This window comes from Salmo trutta, chromosome 3 (assembly GCF_901001165.1).
Source record: "Salmo trutta chromosome 3, fSalTru1.1, whole genome shotgun sequence".
Lineage (NCBI taxonomy): Eukaryota > Metazoa > Chordata > Actinopteri > Salmoniformes > Salmonidae > Salmo > Salmo trutta.
Genome location: NC_042959.1, coordinates 68,947,901 through 68,971,401, shown reverse-complemented (window position 1 = coordinate 68,971,401; position 23,501 = coordinate 68,947,901). Strand labels below are relative to the sequence as shown.

General features: G+C 44.7%; 1 protein-coding gene across 1 annotated transcript in view; it reads right to left on the bottom strand.

Moving 5' to 3' along the window:
• Positions 1 to 22,443, bottom strand: part of LOC115165892 (protein 4.1) — a 41,159-nt gene extending 18,716 nt beyond the window's left edge. Inside the window, exons 1-2 of the mRNA XM_029719365.1 lie at positions 22,133 to 22,443; positions 19,696 to 19,753 (exon numbers count right to left, since the gene is read on the bottom strand). Of these exons, the coding sequence (XP_029575225.1) occupies positions 19,696 to 19,708 (13 nt within the window). The 5' untranslated portion in view covers positions 19,709 to 19,753; positions 22,133 to 22,443. The remainder of the gene's footprint in view (positions 1 to 19,695; positions 19,754 to 22,132) is intronic.
• Positions 22,444 to 23,501: the final 1,058 nt, after the last annotated feature.

Genomic DNA, 23,501 nt, shown 5'->3' with positions numbered 1-23,501 from the left:
CCTCCTCCATTGTCTTCACTAGGTAACATCTAGATTCTCTGCTAAAGGCCAGCTGAGCAGCTCTGGTCCGGCTGCTAACCTGGGGAAGTAACAGGGATTCTCACAACCACACGGTGTCCCAAATTGTACCCTATCCACTATGTAGTGCACTACATTTGACCAGGGCCCAACTACCTTTGACCTGGGCCCAACTACTTTTGACCAGGGCCCAACTACTTTTGACCAGTCAGGGCCATAGTGACCAGTCAAAAGTAGAGCAATATATAGGAAATAACGGTAGTTCTGCCAATCTTGATCAAATTGGTGCCCTTTTCAAAACACTTTTCCATAGTGCATAGAGGTCCTATCATTTCTCACGTCTATAATGTTCTACCTCCAGTAGGCCAGCTGACATCCCCATCATCATTACTACTGTATACATCAACCATCATTACTACTGTATACATCAACCATCATTAGGCTAACTAGCTGCCAAAGATAAAGATTGCCCTGCAGAAATGGGTGAGCAGCGTGTTCAGCTGTTGGGTCAGGTGCACGTCAGATGCTCCGACCATCTGTGTCTGTCTCCCAAATGGCACCCTATTCCATTCATAGTCCACTATGGCCCTGGTCAAAAATAGTGCACTATGTAGGGAATAGGGTGCCATTTGGGGTGCACTATGACTAAAGAAAGGGAAGGGGGGTTTGAATAAGATGCTATAGGAAAGGAGTTAAGATGGCGCCGGAGAAGAAGGCTGACATTTTATGTGTTTCTATCCAATTGTGTTTTTGTTTAACTTATTTTTTAACTTATTTTGTATATAAAGTTTTTGCTACCGTCTCTTATGACCGAAAATAGCTTCTGGACATCAGAACTGCGATTACTCACCACAAACCGGCAGAATTATGTTTTTCCTTTAACGAGTCCGACGAGCCCGACGTGAATGACATACTGCTTTCCCGGGAACAGGCCCATATCCCTGTCATTTGCATCAAGAGAAGGCTGAGTGTCACGTCCTGACCAGTAAAGGGGTCATTTGTAATTGTAGTATGGTCAGGGCGTGGCAGGGGGTGTTTGTTTTGTGTGTTTTGGGGGTTTTTGGTTCTAGGGGATTTTGGTTCTAGTTTTCTATGTTTCTTTTTCTATGTGTGGCCAGGTATGGCTTCCAATCAGAGGCAGGTGTCTTTTGTTGTCCCTGATTGGAAGCCATACTTAGGCAGCCTGTTTTTCCTGTGTTTTTGTGAGTGGTTGCTTTCTGTATAGTTGGTGTACCTTACAGAACTGTTGATTGTCGTTTGTTATTTTTGTTTAAGTGTTCACTCTGTCTAAATAAATACACAAAGATGAGCACTACACCCGCTGCGCCTTGGTCTGTCCCTTTCGACACCTATGACAGAACCCCCCACCAAAGAAGGACCAAGCAGCGGAGGAAGGAGCAGCAGGAGAAGTATTTGGAGTCATGGACGTGGGAGGAGATCCTCGATGGCAAGGGTCCATGGAGCCAGGCTGGGGAGTACCAGCGCCTGAAGGCGGAGCTGGAGGAAGCAAAGAGGGAACGATGGAGGTACGAGGCGTTGTATCTTCCTATTCAGGAAGTGGAGAGGCAGCCCCCCCCCAAAAAATTGGGGGGGCATAAGGGGAGTGTTGCTAGGTCAGGGGGGAACCCTGACCTAACTTCCCGGGCTATTTGGAGGGAGCCGTGGAGCAAACCGGAGCCGAGAAAGGAGTCGAGCGCCGAGCTTTACGCGAGATTCCGGAAGGAGGTACTGGCAGAGAGGGCACGACTGAGCGATGCATTACGGGGTGATGCACTATCTCGCCCATCCACACGCACAGTCCGGTGCGGTCGGTACGGGCTCCGCAGCGTTGCCGTGCTAAAGTTGGCACTCAGCCAGGAAGGAGTGTGCCTGCTCAGCGCATCTGGCCGCCAGTGCGTCTCCTCGGTCCAGCTTATCCTGCGCCTGCTCTACGCACGGCAGCCGTCATTCCCCAGCACAGCCCAGCTCGCCCTGTGCCAGCGCTCCGCCCATGCAGGGCTACAGGGACCATCCAGCCAGGACGGAGTGTGCCAGCCCTGAGCTTCAGACCTCCGGTGCGCCTCCACGGCCCAGTGTGCCTCGTGCCTGCTCTGCACACCCAGTCTCCTGTAAGTCTTCCCAGTCCGGGGAGACCGCTCCTCAGCCCGGAGCCTCCAGCGATGCTCCCCAGCCCGGAGCCCCCAGCGACGCTCCCCAGCCCGGAGCCCCCAGCGACGCTCCCCAGCCCGGAGCCCCCAGCGACGCTCCCCAGCCCGGAGCCCCCAGCGACGCTCCCCAGCCCGGAGCCCCCAGCAACGCTCCCCAGCCCGGGGCCCCCAGCGACGCTCCCCAGCCCGGGGCCTCCAGCGACGCACCCCAGCCCAGGGCCTCCAGCGACGCCTCTCAGCCCAGTCTTCGGAACGGGAGCTACGCCCAGAGCCAGAGCCACCTCCGTAGTGGGAGGATTGGCGAAGGGGGGGGTGTAGCACAGGAACCGTCGTTGACAGTGGCCACCCTCCCTTCCCTCCCTTTAGGTTTGGGGTTGGTTTTGTGTTTTTTTTTGTTTTGGAGGTGCAGGCGGGGTCTGCACCTTTGGGGGGGGGGGGGGTACTGTCCCGTCCTGACCAGCAAAGGGGTCATTTGTAATAGTAGTATGGTCAGGGTGTGGCAGGGGGTGTTTGTTTTGGGGGTTTTTGGTTCTAGGGGATTTTGGTTCTAGTTTTCTATGTGTGGCCAGGTATGGCTTCCAAACAGAGGTAGGTGTCTTTCGTTGTCTCTGATTGGAAGCCATACTTAGGCAGCCTGTTTTTTCCTTTGGGTTTGTGGGAGGTTGTTTTTCGTATAGTCCGTGTACCTTACGGAACTGTCGATTGTCATTTTGTTTATTTTGTTTAAGTGTTCTCTTTAATAAAATAAAAGAAGATGAGCACTCAACACGCTGTGCCTTGGTCTGTCCCTTACGACGCTTGTGACACTGAGAAAAAGGGGCCGGAGGGCGGGCTGCCTTCTGAGAATTAGTAGGCAATCTAATAAACCCCCATTGCCTTCCATTCTGCTAGCAAACGTGCAATCTTTGGAAAATAAAATCGATGACCTACGCGGAAGATTAAACTACCAACGGGACATTCAGAACTGTTATATCTTATGCTTCATGGAGTCGTGGCTGGCTGGGTATACGCTGTATCGGCAGGATAGAACAGAGGTGTCTGGTAAGACAAGGGGCGGCGGACTATGTATTTTTGTAAATAACAGCTGGTGCACGATATCTAAGGCAGTCTCAAGGTTTTGCTCGCCTGAGGTAGAGTATCTCATGATAAGCTGTAGACCACACCAGAGTTTTCATCAGTATTTTTCTTAGCTGTCTACGTAACACCACAGACTGATGCTGGCACTAAGACCGCAATAAATTTGCTGTATTCGCCATAAGCAAACAAGAAAACGGTCACCCAGAGGCGGCACTCCTAGTGGCCGGGGACTTTAATGCAGGGAAACTAAAATCTGTCTTTTTTATCAGCATGTTTCTATCAGCATGTTAAATGTGCAACCAGAGGAGAGAAAAAAAAAACTCTGGACCACCTTTACTCCACACACAGAGATGCATACAATGCTCTCCCTCACCCTCCATTTGGCAAATCTGACCATAATTCTATCCTCCCGATTCCTGATTACAAGCAGATGCTAAACTACAGGACTGTTTTGCTAGCACAGACTGGAATATGTTCCGGGGTTCCTCCGATGGCATTGAGGTGTACACCACATCTGTCATTGGTTTCATCAATAAGTGCATCGATGATGTCACCCCCACACTGACCGTACGTACATACCCCAACCAGAAGCCATGGATTACAGGCAACATCCGTACTGAGCTAAAGGCTAGAGGAACGGGACTCTATAACCCGGAAGCTTATAAGAAATCCCGCTATGCCCTCCTACGAACCATCAGAGGCAAAGCGTCAATACAGGACTAAGATCGAATCGTACTACACCCGCCCTAACAGATCCACAGATGATGCAATCTCTTTTGCACTACCACTGCACTTTCCCACCTGGACAAAAGGAACACCTGTGAGAATGCTATTCATTGACTACATCTCAGCGTTCAACACCATAGTGCCCTCAAATCTCATCAATAAGCTAAGGAACCTGGAACTAAACACCTCCCTCTGCAACTGGATCCTGGACATCCTGACGGGCCACCCCCAAGTGGTAAGGGTAGGTAACAACACATCCGCCACGCTGATCCTCAACACCCCTTAGGGGTGCGTGCTCAGTCCCCTCCTGTACTCCCTGTTCACTCATGACTGCATGGCCAGGCACGACTCCAACACCATCATTAAGTTTGCCGATGACACAACAGTGGTAGGCCTGATCACCGACAATGACGAGACAGCCTATAGGGAGGAGGTCAGAGACCTGGCCGTGTGGTGCCAGGACAGCCTCTCCCTCAATGTGATCAAGACAAAGGAGATGATTGTGGACTACAGGAAAAAGAGGACCGAGCACATTCTCATCGACGAGGCTGTAGTGGAGCAGGTTGAGAGCTACAAGTTCCTTGGTGTCCACATCACCAACAAACTAACATGGTCCAAGCACACCAAGACAGTCGTGAAGAGGGCATGACAAAGCCTATTTCCGCTCAGGAGACTGAAAAGATTTGGCATGGGTCCTCAGATCATCAAAAAGTTCTACAGCTGCACCATCGAGAGCATCCTGACTGGTTGCATCACTGCCTGGTATGGCAACTGCTTGGCCTCCGACCGCAAGGCACTACAGGGTGTGTGTACAGTAGTGTGTACAGCCCAGTACATCACTGGGGCCAAGCTTCCTGCCATCCAGGACCTCTATACCAGGCGGTGTCAGAGGAAGACCCTAAAAATTGTCAAAGACTCCAGCCACCCATGGTCATAGACTGTTCTCTCTGCTACCACACGGCAAGCGGTACCTTAGGGCCAAGTCTAGGTCCAATAGGCTTCTAAACAGCTTCTACCCCCAAGCCATAAGACTCCTGAACATGTAATCAAATGACTGCCTAGACTATTTGCATTGCCCCCCCCCTCCTCTTTTACACCGCTGCTACTCTCTGTTGTTGTCATTTATGCATAGTCACTTTAATAACTCTACCTACATATACACATTACCTCAATTACCTCGACTAACCAGTGCCCCGGCACATTGACTCTGTACCGGTACCCCCCTGTATATAGTCTCACTATTGTTATTTTACTGCTGCTCTTTAATTACTTGTTACTTTTATTTCTTATTCATATTTTTTTTAACTGCATTGTTGGGTAGGGTCTGGTAAGTAAGCATTTCACTGTAAGGTCTACACCTGTTGTATTTGGCGCATATGACCAATAAAACTTGATTTGAATGAGAAGGGGGGGTTTGAATAAGACGGTATAGGAAAGGAAAGGGAAGTGGTGTTGGATAAGATGCTGTAGGACAGGAAAGGGAAGTGGTGTTGGATAAGATGCTGTAGGACAGGAAAGGGGAGTTGGATAAGATGCTGTAGGACAGGAAAGGGAAGGGGGGGTTGGATAAGATGCTGTAGGACATGAAAGGGAAGGGGGGTTGGATAAGTTGCTGTAGGACAGGAAAGCGAAGGGGGGGTTGGATAAGATGCTGTAGGACATGAAAGGGAAGGGGGGTTGGATAAGTTGCTGTAGGACAGGAAAGGGAAGGGGGGTTGGATAAGATGCTGTAGGACAGGAAAGAAAAGGGGAGTTGGATAAGATGCTATAAGGGGGGTTGGATAAGATGCTGTAGGACAGGAAAGGGAAGGGGGTTGGATAAGATGCTGTAGGACAGGACAGGGAAGGGGGTTGGATAAGATGCTGTAGGACAGGAGAGGGAAGGGGGTTGGATAAGATGTTGTAGGACAGGAAAGGGAAGGGGGTTGGATAAGATGCTGTAGGACAGGAAAGGGAAGGGGGGTTGGATAAGATGCTGTAGGACAGGAAAGGGAAGGGGGTTGGATAAGATGCTGTAGGACAGGAAAGGGAAGGGGGTTGGATAAGATGCTGTAGGACAGGACAGGGAAGGGGGTTGGATAAGATACTGTAGGACAGGAAAGGGAAGGGGGTTGGATAAGATGCTGTAGGACAGGAAAGGGAAGGGGGTTGGATAAGATGCTGTAGGACAGGAAAGGGAAGGGGGGTTGGGTAAGATGCTATAGGGGGAGTTGGATAAGATGCTATAGGACAGGAAAGGGAAGGGGGTTGGATAAGATGCTGTAGGACAGGACAGGGAAGGGGGTTGGATAAGATACTGTAGGACAGGGAAGGGAAGGGGGGGTTGGATAAGATACTGTAGGACAGGAAAGGGAAGGGGGGTTGGATAAGATGTTGTAGGACAGGAAAGGGAAGAGGGGTTGGATAAGATGTTGTAGGACAGGAAAGGGGGAGTTGGATAAGATGTTGTAGGACAGGAAAGGGGGGGTTGGATAAGATGCTGTAGGACAGGAAAGGGAGGGGAATTGGATAAGATGCTGTAGGACAGGAGTGGGGGGGTGGATAAGATGCTGTAGGACAGGAAAGTGAAGGGGGTTGGATAAGATGCTGTAGGACAGGAAAGGGGGAGTTGGATAAGATGCTGTAGGCCAGGAGAGGGGGGGGTTGGATAAGATGCTGTAGGACAGGAAAGGGAAGGGGGTTCGATAAGATGCTGTAGGACAGGAGGGTTGGATAAGATACTGTAGGACAGGAAAGGGGGAGTTGGATAAGATACTGTAGGACAGGGAAGGGGGTTGGATAAGATGTTGTAGAACAGGAAAGGGAAGGGGGGTTGGATAAGATGCTGTAGGACAGGAAAGGGAAGGGGGGTTGGATAAGATACTGTAGGACAGGAAAGGGAAGGGGGTTGGATAAGATGCTGTAGGACAGGGAAGGGGGTTGGATAAGATACTGTAGGACAGGAAAGGAAGGGGGGTTGGATAAGATGCTGTAGGACAGGAGGGTTGGATAAGATACTGTAGGACAGGAAAGGGGGAGTTGGATAAGATACTGTAGGACAGGGAAGGGGGTTGGATAAGATACTGTAGGACAGGAAAGGAAGGGGGGTTGGATAAGATACTGTAGGACAGGAAAGGGAAGGGGGTTGGATAAGATACTGTAGGACAGGGAAGGGGGTTGGATAAGATACTGTAGGACAGGAAAGGGAAGGGGGGTTGGATAAGATGCTGTAGGACAGGAAAGGGAAGGGGGGTTGGATAAGATACTGTAGGACAGGAAAGGGAAGGGGGTTGGATAAGATACTATAGGACAGGAAAGGGAAGGGGGGTTGGATAAGATGCTGTAGGACAGGAAAGGGAAGGGGGGTTGGATAAGATACTGTAGGACAGGAAAGGGAAGGGGGTTGGATAAGATACTGTAGGACAGGAAAGGGAAGGGGGGTTGGATAAGATACTGTAGGACAGGAAAGGGAAGGGGGTTGGATTAAGATACAGTAGGACAGGAAAGCTAAGATCCCTTATTGATGTCACTTGTTAAATCCACTTCTAAATCAATGAGACTTTGTATGTGTGCCATGCAGAGGACAAAATGGCAAGACAAAAAAATGTAAGTGCCTTTGAACGGGGTATGGTAGTAGGTGCCAGGCACTCCGGTTTGAGTCAAGAACTGCAACACTGCTGTTTTTTTTATACACTCAACAGTTTCCTGTGTGTATCAAGAATGGTCCACCACCCAAAGGACATCCAGCCTACTTGACAACTGTGGGAAGCATTGGAGTGAACATGGGTGTGTGCAACTGTGTGTGTCGAGCAGAGCTTGTGGAGAAGGGGTATAAGAGCTGCAGGTTCTCAGGATGTTGTAGACTCATTAGGATATCTCAAGTCACTGACTGCAGTGCACACACACGCATTCCCTCACTCACTCACACTTTCGCTCTCACTCAGACTGACACACACACACACACACTAAGCAGTGTAATCTAATCGGTGGTATCAGGCTGAGGACATTTCTTCATTCATTCATTCATTCATAGTTGGTGTGAATCTGAGTAGCAGCCATCCCCATCTCAACCACATCCCCCAGCACCAACACTAATACCACCGGCCCTTAAGCACATTGGATCATATTTGCCCTACAGGGGAACTGAGAAACAGAAACATGCTTGGTAGGTGCTGAGAGTGAGTTTAGTGAGTGGGATTTAGCCTGGAGTTTAGTGTTAATCAGGCTCCAAGTGAGATTATCTCTCTTCCTCTCCTCCCTCCCTCTCCTCTTTCTTTTCTCTCTCCCCATCTCCTCTTTTCCCCCCTCTTCGCTCTCTCCTTCTGTTCTCGCACTCCCTCTTTATCTCTCTCCTCTCTCTCAGAGGAGATCTGGCAGGTTGTGATCAACTGTGCTGATTCATGGTTTATGCTAAGTCCCTCCCACCTATTAGCCCCTCCCACCTGGCGGTAAGTCCAAATGAAAGGAAATGAATGCCAAAGATATCAGTAAACACACGCGCTTGCACAGCGGTATACAGGCAGGCTCACACATGCCCACGCACAAACACATTTACAAACAAACATGCATCCTATCACATGCCCACACAGATACTCACCGATTAATGGCTGTAGTCATTCACATAGACACACATAAACATGGAATATGCAAATTGTTTCAAAAGAACGTTCACAATGCTCTCAGCAACGTTGATATACAAACCTCCAACACTAACCCATTGATTTAAAACAATAAAGCTGTGCAAAGGGCTTTACACTGGTTAGTTGTTAAACTGAATTCAACTCTCAGCTATAATGGGTACTGTCCACGTAGGTCTGTTGGTCTTCTAGTGTGTAACTTTATCTCCAGCTCTCTGTTTCAACCTAATCAATACCCCCACAGATGGTTCTGATGTTGTAACTTGAACAGCTTGGGGACCAGACTGAATGGAGTCATCCCATTGATCGACTGTGGTTGGGCTGAAGGAGCAGACCAAGCCTATACTTAAATTCAATCCAGTTTAAACCGAACTTCAGCCAAAGCCAATTGATTGAAGGTGAAATCTGTACATTAGTGGAACATTACTGCAGAACTGTTCATGTCTGTGTGTCTATGGTACCGGAGAGAATCCATATTTGTAAATGAATAGTATCCATGACGTGTCTGTCAATAGGGCGACAGGTAGCAGGCGGTTAAAGTGTTGGGTAGTAAGCAAAGGGTCGCTGGTTTGAATACCTGAGCGGACAAGGTGAAAAATCTGTCAATGTGCCCTTGAGCAAGGCACTTAACCCTAATTTGCTCCAGGGGTGCCGTACTACTATGGCTGACCCTGTAAAACAACACATTTCACTGCACCTTTCCAGGCTTATGTGACAATACAACATTTTATTATTTTGTTACATACTGTAATTGTCAATGGATAATATCGATGATGTGTTTGTCAATAATACATAACTGTAAATGGAAAGTATCGATGACATGTCTGTCAATGATCGTGCCTATAACTAGAGTATGTAGACATGCTGTGGATATACAATAAGTTGACAGTCCACTCCAGTCACATTTGGAATAAAGACAAACAGTGGCAAGAAACAGTATGTGAACCCTTTGGAAATACCTGGAGTTCTGCATAAATTGGTCATCAAATGTGATCTGATCTTCATCTAGGTCACAACAATAGACAAACACAGTCTGCTTAAACTAGCAACACACAAACAATTATATGTTGTCATGTCTTTATTGAACACACTGTGTAAACATTCACAGTGCAGGGTGGGAAAAGTATGTGAACCCTTGGATTTAATAATTGGTCGACCCTCCTTTGGCAGCAATACCCTCAACCAAATGTTTTCTGTAGTTGCAGATCAGAACTGCACAACGGTGAGGAGGAATTTTTGACCATTCCTCTTTACAAAACTGTTTCAGTTCAGCAATATTCTTGGGATGTCTGGGGTGAACTGCTCTCGAGGTCATGCCACAGCATCTCAAATCGGGTTAAGGTCAGGACTCTGACTGGGCCACTCCAGAAGGCGTATTTTCTTCTGTTGAAGCCATTCTGTTGATTTACTTCTGTGTTTTGGGTCATTGTCCTGTTGCATCAGCCAACTTCTGATTCAATTGGCCGACAGATAGCCTAATATTCTCCTGCAAAGTGTCTTGATAAACTTGGGAATTCATTTTTCTGTCGATGATAGCAAGCTGTCCAGGCTCTGAGGCAGCAAAGCAGCCCCAGGAAAGCAACCCCAAACTATGATGCTCCCTCCACCATACTTGGGATGAGGTTTTGATGTTGGTGTGCTGTGCCTTTTTCCCCTCCACCCATTGTGTTGTGTGTTCCTTCCAAACAACTCATCTGTAGTTTCATCTGTCCACAGAATATGTTGCCAGTAGCACTGTGGAACATACAGGTGCACTTTTGCAAACTTCAGATGTATAGCAATGTTTTTTTTGGACAGCAGTGGCTTCTTCCGTGGTGTCCTCCCTTGAACACCGTTCTTGTTCAGTGTTTTACGTATCGTAGACTCGTCAACAGGGATGTTAGCATGTTCCAGAGATTTCTGTAAGTCTTTAGCTGACACTAGGATTCTTCTTAACCTCATTGATCATTCTGCACTGTTCTCTTGCAGTCACATTTGCAGGACGGCAACTCCTAGGGAGTAGCAACAGTGCTGAACTTTCCCCATTTATAGACAATTTTTCTTACCGTGGGCTGATGAACATCAAGGCTTTTAGAGATACTTTTGTAACCCTTTCCAGCTTTATGCAAGTCAACAATTCTTAATCTTAGGTCTTCTGAGATCTCTTTTGTTCGGGGCATGGTTCACACCAGGTAATGCTTCTTGTGAATAGCAAACTCAAATTTTGTGAGTGTTTTTTATAGAAGGCAGCTATAAGCAACATCTCCAATCTCGTCTCATTGATCGGATTCCAGGTTAGCTGACTCCTGACTCCAATTCGCTTTAGGAGAAGTCATTAGCCTAGGGGTTCACATACTTTTCCCAACCTACACTGTGAATGTTTAAATGATGTATTCAATATAGACAAGAAAAATACAATAAATTGTGTTATTTATTTAAGCACACTGTGTTTGTCTGTTGTTGTGATTTAGATGAAGATCAGATCGAATTTAATGACCAATTTATGCAGAAATCCAGGTAATTCCAAGGGGTTCACATACTTTTTTCTTGCCACTGTACAATTTGAAACTCTAGATCTTATCAGAGAAAAAAACAAACATCACTCTTAAAAAAACAGAGCAATTGACATCTTATCTTGTACTGTGTGCAGAGTATTGGACCTTGGCACTAGACTTGGGCGTTAGACTGTATACACTGTATACCAGGGTATATGGAAATAGCCATGGAACGGTTTTTCAATACCTCTTTGAAAGTTTTAATATTGGTGGCTACTTTAAGTAGATACCTGCAGTCAACTTGTGCAATGCGTTAGGAGAAAAAGCAGCTTGCGTTCTTCATTTCTCCTTTCACATTATTTTACATTATGAAGCAGGAGCATGTGAGTCCAGCTGTGTATTGACAGGGGTTGCGTTTTATATTAAGTCAAGTATTTTTTTGCTTCAATAGAGTGATCAGGGACATGCAACTATAGCTTTCCTTCATAGGAAATACATTAGTGCAACACATTCGGCAGAAAATACATTGATTTTCACCAGATGACAACAGAAGTGCAACGCTATTTGGCAAATGAGCTTACAATGAAAAAGCAAGGTATTTTTTTTAAAACAATGCATGGCCATCATATATTTTTAATGTTTATCATAGAATGTAGCCTGCTACATTTCCTAATGTTTTACTTAAAGTTAATCTTCCATTTTACAAGAGAAAAGTAAGCTGGCTACACTGTAAAAAGTACCTGAGATAAGAAGCTATACAGTAGCTGTCTGCTGATAGAATGGCCATTCGTGAATTCTCATCTGAGTGGAGAAGTGCAACTGAAGCACAAAATGTGTCTAATTCCCAGTAGAAATTACAATAAGAAGCATTTAAGATATGCGTTTACAAAATGTAAAGTTATTTCTTGTGCGTTTTCTCTTTTTCCTATGTGAAAAACAAAGATTTCTGCATTAACGCAACCCCTAAGTTTAACTTGCTAGTTATGTAAGTAAGTGGCTGAATTAATAAGGCAACAGTTCCTCATATTGTGTTAGTTTTCTGCCGTGTTTGAGAATTAAAATCCCTTTGGATGAGATATTTCCTTGCGTTTTTTTCTCCTCCGTTCTCAGCCGTATCCTCCTACCCCCTATTCTCCGAGCAGAGCAGGCATGCCGTTGCCCTAGCGATTCCAGACTCCACACAGACACAGCATGTAGCCTACACATGCTGCTCCAGAGCCAGTACTATTCTTCCTTCAGACAAGCATGTGTCAAAACTTTGTTCATCTGCACATTGTCTCTCGTTCACATTTGCTTGTAAATGTACAAACTCACCAAAAATGTCATTTGGTAGCTCCTACCTATATACATATAACTTTATGAGCTGGATTGCCTGTCTTTGCAATTTGTTTATTTTCATTTGTGCATTTTAGCATATTTAGCTAAAAGCATCCATGGAAATGTGCTTTTACTAGTGCTAATTTTGATAGCATTCTGGTAATAGACGCCCAATAGGTTTGTTTTGGCGCCCCCTTGTGTACCAAACCAGTAATACCATAAATCCCAGGATGACAGAAGGAAGGTATGACGATATGAAAATCTAGATAGCGCCCGACCCTACTTGGCACTGTACAGTGTACAAACAACACAGTAGTAATTTACTAAACTAATGCAACGTCACTCTTTCTCCTTCCTAACTCTCCTTCACCAGTCCAGTCACACTAATACACTAACACTTTCTTTCTCTCTCTCTCACACACACACACACACACTTGCTCTCTTTCAGGTCTCTCTCTCTCAGTGTTCTCTTGCCCCTCCCACATCATGTTTTCATCCCTTCATAACAGATTATCTTGCTATATATATATATATCCCAGCAGTATCAATGGAGGAGGGGCTTACTGGATGAACCCCCTTAAGTGTGTTACAGGCAGCAGCAGCAGATACACATTACTGTACTCAGGCTAGCCTCCTGGCTCCTGCAGAGATGGATTTATATATATGCTAAATGACTAAAATGTATACTTAACACACCGAAGAACGAATCATGTCAATCACATTTAAACCAAAAGCGGCTCAAATAACTGACAGCATGAACGCTAACAGAGCAGAGGTCTTCTCAGACATAGTTGTGTTCTGAAAGACGATTGCCGGCAGAGCACACAGAGAACAACATGGTGGATGGTGGTGTATTGGCTACTGTGTTAAAACAAAAGACACTAAGGCTGTGGGACACTTTCCTAGACACAGAATAAACCTATTACTGTTCTTGACATTTTAGCAGCAAGGCCAGGCTCAATCTTTTACAACTACAGGGAAAATGAAGGAAAGTTTCAAAGTCTTTAGTCTGATATTTTTTTTCACAATATGATGTCAAGTTCAATGGAAAGGTGTGATGATTATCAGCATGTCCAGGACTGCTTCTGAGCTTTACATAGGACGTTTTCCTGCCCGTGTTTTTGTGTTGAAAATCTGCACACACAAAAGCCATTTATCTTCCCATCAAGAGATTGATAGTAGGCTAGTGATGGCCAATGGGATGAATGACTATTGAGCACAATTAACATACAGTAGTAGATCACTCCATCTTGCTAAATAAAAGTCCAAAGAAGAAAAGGAACCATAAGTGTTTGTAACATTGTAATATTTGAATAAATTAATAATGTCCTCATTGTCCTGATTTTAATAAAAAAACACTGCACTACAAATAGCCATCTAAAAACGTTAGGAAATTGTATTCAATTATTGTAAAAAAAATGTTGAATTAGGTCGAGTTATTTATTTCACATTCATTGGGCCACAAAGAAATGCCAAACGATTCGGATAAAAGACCCTGGAGCAGTGAGCGGCCAGGCAAATGAAATACCCTGGCGTGCCCATTCTAATCATCATGACCATTCATTCACTTGTTTTTAACTCAACATATTGGAATTTGGGAGGTAGTCCAAACACAGATCTCTTTCAACTTTTCCAAACATTGATTTATTTAAGGTGTGATTATTTTTTACACTATTTCCCGTGTGCGCGTCAGCTACACTGCGATGCCTATAGCGCAGGCATTTAAATCTTAGTATGAAAATGGCGCCGAATGTAGAAAACAAATAAACACCAACTCTAAATCCTATCAGCCGCCAGAAATACATTCAAAAGTGCGCTTACCTAAAATAGAAATACCATCAATGAAGAACTATAATTAGTTAAATCCAACGCAACCGAATATTCCGTACATCCAGTGAAGTTACAATAATCAAGTTACAATGTTGCAGAAGCCGGACGCATGCTTTGTTGTGCTGGAGATGCTTATCTGCGCTAGTAAAGGGGTGGAGTCACCATACTGAAGGATCGGACATTGTTAACCGTATGCACCAATTGAACACGGCTAAATTCTAGATTAACCAATGGGAAGTGGGGGAGATGTTGAATGTGTGATAAGAACCCTATGGTCCATCTCGATAAAGATGTTTGAATTGAGTGCTTCATAATTCATCACCAAATTCTCTGAAATGATCCTGAGAGCTTGGTCCAACACTTATGACAGGATGAAGCGCCGAAACAATAACCTATTCTATTTCTCGGGTTTTTCTTATCTATATTATTTTATTACTGCATTGTTGGGAAAGAGCTCGTAAGTAATCATTTACTGTTTTACACCTGCTGTATCTTGTGAACGTGACAAATAAACTTTGAAACTTGAAACTACAGACGATTGAAATAGACTTAGAGCCTACTAAGCATAAAGAAATGATTTATCATGGTCCTACAAAATTTCCCATTGATGAACAACAATTCATTGTAACACCATATAATGAATAGCCTATAGTGCTCCGGAGTGGCGCAGCGGTCTAAGGCTAGAGGCGTCACTACAGACCCTGGTTCAATCCCAGACTGAATCACAACCGGCCGTGATCGGGAGTCCCATAGGGCGGTGCACAATTGGCCCAACGTCGTCCAGGTTAAGGGAGGGTTTGGCCTTCATTGTAAATAAGAATTTGTTCTTAACTGACTTGCCTAGTTAAATAAAAGGCCTATAGTGATAATTCATCAGCAGTGTCCTCCCAGCCTGTCACTTCTCAATTAATCACCTCATTTTAATTTGCAGTAAATCAATTACACTACCAAATGAATCCACAGCAGCACATGTATCCACCATCCTACCACTAGGCAGGGCTGGCCAATGAATGAGCCGTCCTAGGTTAGTGCTGTGTCATTAGGCACAGCATGCAGCCCAAGAACAGGAGGGAGGCAGATAGAGAAGCATCAGGAGAACTGGTCTACACTACACAACCCTCCATCCAAGCCCTTTTCAGGCAGCGCCCCAGCGCTTTCCTTTCTGCTATTGGCTACCATGCTGTGTGAGAGTCGCCCCCTAGAACTCCCTCTGCTATTGGCTACCATGCTGTGTGAGAGTCGCCCCCTAGAACTCCCTCTGCTATTGGCTACCATGCTGTGTGAGAGTCGCCCCCTAGAACTCCCTCTGCTATTGGCTACCATGCTGTGTGAGAGTCGCCCCCTAGAACTCCCTCTGCTATTGGCTACCATGCTGTGTGAGAGTCGCCCCCTAGAACTCCCTCTGCTATTGGCTACCATGCTGTGTGAGAGTCGCCCCCTAGAACTCCCTCTGCTATTGGCTACCATGCTGTGTGAGAGTCGCCCCCTAGAACTCCCTCTGCTATTGGCTACCATGCTGTGTGAGAGTCGCCCCCTAGAACTCCCTCTGCTATTGGCTACCATGCTGCGTGAGGGAGTCGCCCCCTAGAACTCCCTCTGCTATTGGCTACCATGCTGTGTGAGGGAGTCGTCCCCTGGAACTCCCTCTGCTATTGGCTACCATGCTGCGTGAGGGAGTCGCCCCCTAGAACTCCCTCTGCTATTGGCTACCATGCTGCGTGAGGGCGTCGCCCCCTAGAACTCCCTCTGCTATTGGCTACCATGCTGTGTGAGGGCGTCACCCCCTAGAACTCCCTCTGCTATTGGCTACCATGCTGTGCGAGGGAGTCGCCCCCTACAACTCCCTCTGCTATTGGCTACCATGCTGTGTGAGGGAGTCTCCCCCTAGAACTCCCTCTGCTATTGGCTACCATGCTGTGTGAGGGAGTCTCCCCCTAGAACTCCCTCTGCTATTGGCTACCATGCTGTGTGAGGGAGTCTCCCCCTAGAACTCCCTCTGCTATTGGCTACCATGCTGTGTGAGGGAGTCGCCCCCTAGAACTCCCTCTGCTGTAGGCAACCATGCTGTGTGAGACAGAGACACATAGGATCTGCCTCCAACCAATCCTCAGAAGGGTCTCCCCATTTTCAAGTGCAATGGGCCAGCACTGCTCATTTTATGTAGTGCCCCCCTGCTACACACACACAGACTCTCTTTATTGGGGATGACATGGTCCCCACCCATCTGCCTGACCCCATTAGTGCCATACGGCTCATGGAGAGGCTGAGGTTGGGGAGGCAGGGGGAGTGGAAGGGGTAGTCGGGTTCATTATTCTCTAAACAACCCATAGAGGGTTATATTTATATATATATATATATATATATATATATATATATATATATATATATATATATACATATATACTGCTCAAAAAAATAAAGGGAACTCTTAAACAACACATCCTAGATCGGAATGAAATAAATAATCTTATTAAATACTTTTTTCTTTACATAGTTGAATGTATTTTGGATATTTTCACTTAGGGGTGTACTCACTTTTGTTGCCAGCGGTTTAGACATTAATGGCTGTGTGTTGAGTTATTTTGAGGGGACAGCAAATTTACACTGTTATACAAGCTGTACACTCACTACTTTACATTGTAGCAAAGTGTCATTTCTTCAGTGTTGTCACATGAAAAGATATACTCAAATATTTATGTGTGTGTGTATATATATATATATATTATTTAACCTTTATTTAACTAGGCAAGTCAGTTAAGAAGAAATTCTTATTTACAATGACGGCCTACCCCGACTAAACCTGGACGACGCTGTGCACCGCCCTATGGGACTCCCAATTACGGCCGGATGTGATGCAGCCTGGATTCGAGTTAGGGTACAGGGTTAGGGTACAGGGTTAGGGTACAGGGTTAGGGTACAGTGTACAGGGTTAGGGTACAGGGTTAGGGTACAGGGTTAGGGTACAGGGTACAGAGTACAGAGTACATGGTTAGGGTACAGAGTACAGAGTACATGGTTAGGGTACAGGATTAGGGTACAGAGTACATGGTTAGGGTACAGAGTACATGGTTAGGGTACAGGGTTAGGGTACAGGGTACAGGGTTAGGGTACAGGGTTAACCACTGTAACCTTTGACTCTCCAGACCAACTTCATGTGGCATGAGATCACAGACAACTGTCAAACTGGGCCATGGCATCTGGAAATACTACAGGTCTGTTCCTGTTTTTACAGTATTGAGATTGACCAAATATGGGGCAAATCAGTTTCTGTATCTATCATTATAACGTTGTTACTGATCTCAAGTGCAGACCTGGAAACAAGGGGGAATGTTGAAATGGCATTAACAAGCCTCTGGTGTATATACGGATACAGTATACAAGAATATTGTTATTTTTTATTCTGATGTCGTACTGTAACATAATCCAAAAGAACTACTGGACATGGTCACAACATGACAGCAAACAAGGGCAGAAGGAATGTAGACAGACAGATAGGTGTGTTTTACTACACACACCCCTCCCTCCACCCTCCAGTTGCCTAGAAACCCCTCCCTTCCCCTCTCCCTAATGCAGGGAGCAGGTGCTGGGCTGGACCCCAGAGAGATGAGGAGAGGGGACGGCACCACTCACAGATGCACCCTCCCCAGAGACTCTGACAGACAGACACAGACAGCCAAGACACAAAACCTCTCACTCTAAGAAAGTCAGCAACACACACACACACACACACACACACACACACACACACACACACACACACACGGAGTGTGTTTATTTCTCTCTCATCTTCATCCCTCTCTTTGGCTCCATCACTGATTACATAACGGCCCCTATACCCCCCCCTCTCTCCCGTTGCCTTCTTTCCTCTGTTCTGTTAGCTACTGCATCATGGGTAGAGCCATCTTACACCTTGTTTTGCATCACACAATATATCTATAATATGTAAAACAATATTTGCGGCTGTGAACATCTGGTATAAATAAAATAACGCCAGTCGGCAAATATAGTACTGTCTGTAGCATGGTTTAGGAGACTTAGTTTGTGATTGGAGATCTAAGCTCTAGAAAGCACTAAGGGCATGGATGGATGGTAGGCTAACCGCACATTAATATTCATAGTGCACCATTATGGTATCAAGTATTTATCAAGCAGGAATGTTCCATGTTTCTGCAGTATTCTCCCAGTAGATAGCATACTATAGAAGCAGTAGCTGTGTTGCCCCTCCCCACTCATGCCCAGTTTGGATGCTTCAGGGAGACGTGCTAGTCTAGTTGCACAACATCAGGGTCATCATGTTCAGTAGGAACCAATGAGAGAAAAACATTTGAAGGGGGAAAAGGAAAATAAATTGTTATTGAACAAGCTCAGGTAGCATCTTCTCTGTTTCAGTACATTTTCTCCCGTTTCACACCCACTGAACGCACCCGAGGTTTTCTTACAGAGCTAAACATTTAATACAGACGAGTGAGATGACTGTGAAAATAGCCACGCCAATGAGAACGTCTGCCCTGTCTGCATCACTGAGATCAGAGGGTTTGTAAAACCTTGGTGATGATGCACGCTCTCAGATTCACCAGCAGTCAAAGACACGGGCCTGTGTCAAGGCATTGCTCCATCTATTATGAAACAGCTTGATCCACTTTATAGGCATTATGAAGCTATGTGCACCACAGCCTTTGTGTTTATATCTGTTCATGTTCTTACAGTATTCAGTGTTCATCCTCCTGTATCTGTGCCAGTAGAATCATCCCTGAGTTTGTGCTTCCACCTGGTGGCTAAAGAGACAACTACAGTTCTTGGCTCAACCTCCACATACAGAAAGCTTCCCCCAGGAGTATTCCTGACAGGATTGTCTTTGAAAGTGGTGTTCTTCAGCAGAAATGCTCCATTGCAGGTTGTTCTGGTCAGTTATATGTGATAGTTATTACTACTCTAGAACACACAGTTATTTAGATGAAATCCACGTTAGATAAAGACCAACATTCTGGCACGTTGTGTGCTAACAGCACCAGTTGAGAGTCATAGGGGAAACCCATAGAGGGGAACACTTTTTCCATTGCACCACGATGCCGCAATGCATGTTGGGACGGCAAGTGTTTGAGAGAGATAAAGAAGCCAGAAGGGTCTCAGCCAGACGTGATGCCACCACTCCCTACTTCAGCCTGGGTGAGCAGCACCAAAGCACAGGCATGCCAGAAGACATACTCACACATCAGATCAACTGTCTCATTTTCTATTTTCCAGTTGGCTCAAATTAAGATCCTACATATGTAGCTCTATGCTTGGTGTGATTAGAGCTCAAATATTCAAACAAGGGGATATTGTATTTCTGACTCACATAGACCAAAATACAGGCCCTTCAGTCATGTTCCTGTCTGCCTACAAGTAAAACATTTAGCACATGATGTTAAATAAACACATGAAACAGTCTACTCCAATGATTCTAAAGAGCAGCTTTTAGCAGCACTGAAAATAGAATTGGATACTCACCAAACATCAGCATGCAAACACAGGAGACATCCCAGACATGACGAGGTACAGGGATCCACTCCAGACGAGTGAGAGAAAGGAATAGCATCAGTAAAATAGATCAGGAAAGGTTGAAATATATAGATTATAGCTCCCTATTCCCTGTGCACTACCAGAGCTATGGGCCCTGGTCAAAAGTAGTAACTATATAGGGAATAAGGTGCAATTTGGGACATATTCGGCATATTCCTTCCCCATGAATTCTATTTCACAAATGTTCACAATTGTATGTATGAAATACATATAATGTTACAAAACTGGCCATCTTGCATTGCATAGTTGTATTGGTCCGCTTTTCTCTGTGAAACTACAGTGCCTTCAGAAAGTATTCACACACCTGGACTTTTCACATTTTGTTTTGTTACATAGTGGGATTATTTTTTTTGTTTTTTTGTTTGTTAACCTTTATTTAACTAGGCAAGTTAGTTAAGAACAAATTCTTATTTTACAATGACGGCCTTAAAATGTATTTAATTGTCATTTTTTGTTGACGATCTAAACAAAATACTCTGTAATGTCAAAGTGGAAGAAAAATTATGTGATTTGTAACAAATTAATGAAAAATAAAACACTAATATATCTTCATTTGATAAGTATTCAACCCCCTGAGTCAATACATGTTAGAATCACCTTTGGTAATGATTACAACAATCATTACAACAAACGAGTCTTTCTGGATAAGTCTCTAAGAGCTTTCCACACCTGGATTGTGCAACATTTGCCCATTATTCTTTTCAAAATTCTTCAAGCTATATCAAATTGGTTGTTGATTATTTCTAGACAACCATTTCCAGATATTGCCATAGATTTTCGAGCAGATTTAAGTCAAAACTGTAACTCGGCCACTCAGGAACATTCACTGTCTTCTTAAGCCACTTCAGTGTAAATTTGGCCTTGTGTTTTAGGTTATTGTCCTGCTGAAAGGTGTATTAATCTCCCAGTGTCTGGTGGAAAGTAGACAACCAGGTTTTCCTCTAGGAATTTCCTCCATTTTTAGTAAAAAAATGTATCCTGGAAAAACTACACAGTCTTTAACGATTACAAGCATACCCATAACATGATGCAGCTACCACCATGCTTGAAAATATGGAGTGGCACTCAGTAATGTGTTGTATTGGATTTGCCCCAAACATAACACTTTGTATTCAGGAGAGAAAAGGGAATTGCTTTGCCACATTTTTTTGCAGTATTACTTTTGTGCCTTGTTGCAAACAGGATGCATGTTTTGGAATATTCTTATATACCTGCTTCTTTCTTTACACTGTCAATTAGGTTAGAATGGTGGAGTAACTACAATGTTGTAGATCCATCCTCAGTTTTCTCCTATCACAGCCATTAAACTATGTAACTGTTTTAACGTCACCATTGGCCTCATGGTGAAATACCTGAGCGGTTTCCTTCCTCTCTGGCAACTGAGTTAGGAAGGATGCCTGTATCTTTGTAGTGACTCTGTGTTTTATTACAACATCCAAAGTGAAATGAATAAATTCACCATGTTCAAACAGACATTCAATGTCAGTTTTATTTTTTACCCATCCACCAATAGGTGCCCTTCTTTGCAAAGCATTGGAAAACCTCCCTGGTCTTTGTGGTTGAATTTGTGTTTGAAATTCACTGCTCGACTGAGGGACCTTACAGATAATTGTATGTGTGGGGTACAGAGATGAGTCATTCAAAAATAATGTTAAACACTATTAGTGTAAGCTAAAGTCCATGCTAAGCAAATTTTGACTTCTGAACGCATTTAGGCTTACCATAACAAAGGGGTTAAATAGTTATTGACTCAAGACATTTCAGCTTTTAATTTTTAATTAAATTGTAAAACTGTGAAGAAATAAAGTCTACGGCTCCTGTGCTCGGTGGGTACTGGCCTCTGGGTAGGATAAAAAAATACAGAAACAACAAAGAGGCCTATATTATCATTTTTAAATCAAATAGACTAATACAAATCAGCTAAAATATGAAATAACAATAACAGGTATTATTGTATTAAACGGAGTTATTCCAAATATAAGCAAGCGGACTGTCTTGACAAGGCCATGCGCAAAGGCTGGCTTTCTTTGGTAGGCTCAGAAACACTTGTTCAACATCAATGCAGAAATAGGCTAATAAAGCAAAATTCGGATCTCAAAAGGAGGCAAGTCTTATAAATGGAATAGCTATTATTGAAATAACTCAAAGTCTATGGCTATATTTGGATCAATTGCAACGCTGTTTGTGAAGCAAAGCGAGTTATTTTGACTAAACGGCTGAGACATAGTCCCCCATTCCCACAAACACGGCGCAATTTGAACTTCAAGCTAACTGAACTGACTGCTGCGCAAAAAAAGAAACCTACTTTTGCCTTCTATATTAGATTCGATGTTTCCCTAACATGGCACTGCTCGTTTCTATTTACCTGAGAGGTGAGACGTTTCTTCCTGTTTTCTTCCTGGTATTATTCCGCCATCATCATTCAAGTGTTTCCCGACGCCTTCAGAAGTTACAGCATATTGATCCGAGTATTCCAGTGACGCGTCTTGCAATGACGAAGCACGTCTCTGCTGCTCGCAGGCAGCTGGGGGTGGGTGGGGATACCCCTGCGGACTAGGTCAGGTGCTCACTCCAATAGAAACCAAACCTTGAGCGATAGTAGATGATATGCGCTCTACTTGCGGGGTAAATAAAATAGATGGTAGCCTAATGTTGCTGGATGGTAGCATTGGAGCAGGTAACTTTTCTTGTCAATGCTGGGATACTATTTACCTGACCACCGTGCCATCAGGTTGATGCAGTGGAGTGCGTAACATGTTTGGAATGTGTGGTCAGAACGCTTTGTTCAACTGGGCCTTGTGCCAGCGTGATTTCTCTCTCTGTTGTGGGATCTGCAGTTATAATCCCGCTGTGTATAAAGGGTATAACGAATTTGCACGAATCTACATGTCAAAGAGGAGACAATACTTTTTGACTTCAAACTATCCTGGATGCCGTTACCCTCGTATCTTTTAACCTTCGTAATAAGGCTAGTTTATTCATCTAAAATAAAATGTGAAACTTTTTTAATTCACAATTAATATGATGAAAAATGTATGACAGTCAGACGCACTCCTCCTCAAAGATGTATGCATTTGAAAGCCCTCAAAGATGTATGCATTTGAAAGCCCTGTCGCTGTGGGTAAAGCAGTGAGCACTAAGCACAGTTCATTCACCCCTGACTGAGCATGAAGCAGCTTTAGGGACATTTCATTTAAACAGCTGTGCTGTCTGAGCATCTGTCCCAATAGTACTACTTAGACCCAATGGCCATTCCTGGCACATTCTCTTGGTACAAAAATAACACAATGACATAGCCTATCTGCCTGGTTCAGCACCATAGTATATGGTATTTAATCTGACCTGAGTGACCACATTAATGCTCTCTTTTCCCCACCTGACCACAGAAATGCTCTCTTTTCCCCACCTGACCACAGAAATGCTCTATTTTCCCCACCTGACCACAGAAATGCTCTCTTTTTCCCACCTGACCACAGAAATGCTCTTTTTTCCCCACCTGACCACAGAAATGCTCTCTTTTCCCCACCTGACCACAGAAATGCTCTATTTTCCCCACCTGACCACAGAAATGCTCTCTTTTCCCCACCTGACCACAGAAATGCTCTGTTTTCCCCACCTGACCACAGAAATGCTCTCTTTTCCCCACCTGACCACAGAAATGCTCTCTTTTCCCCACCTGACCACAGAAATGCTCTATTTTCCCCACCTGACCACAGAAATGCTCTCTTTCCCCA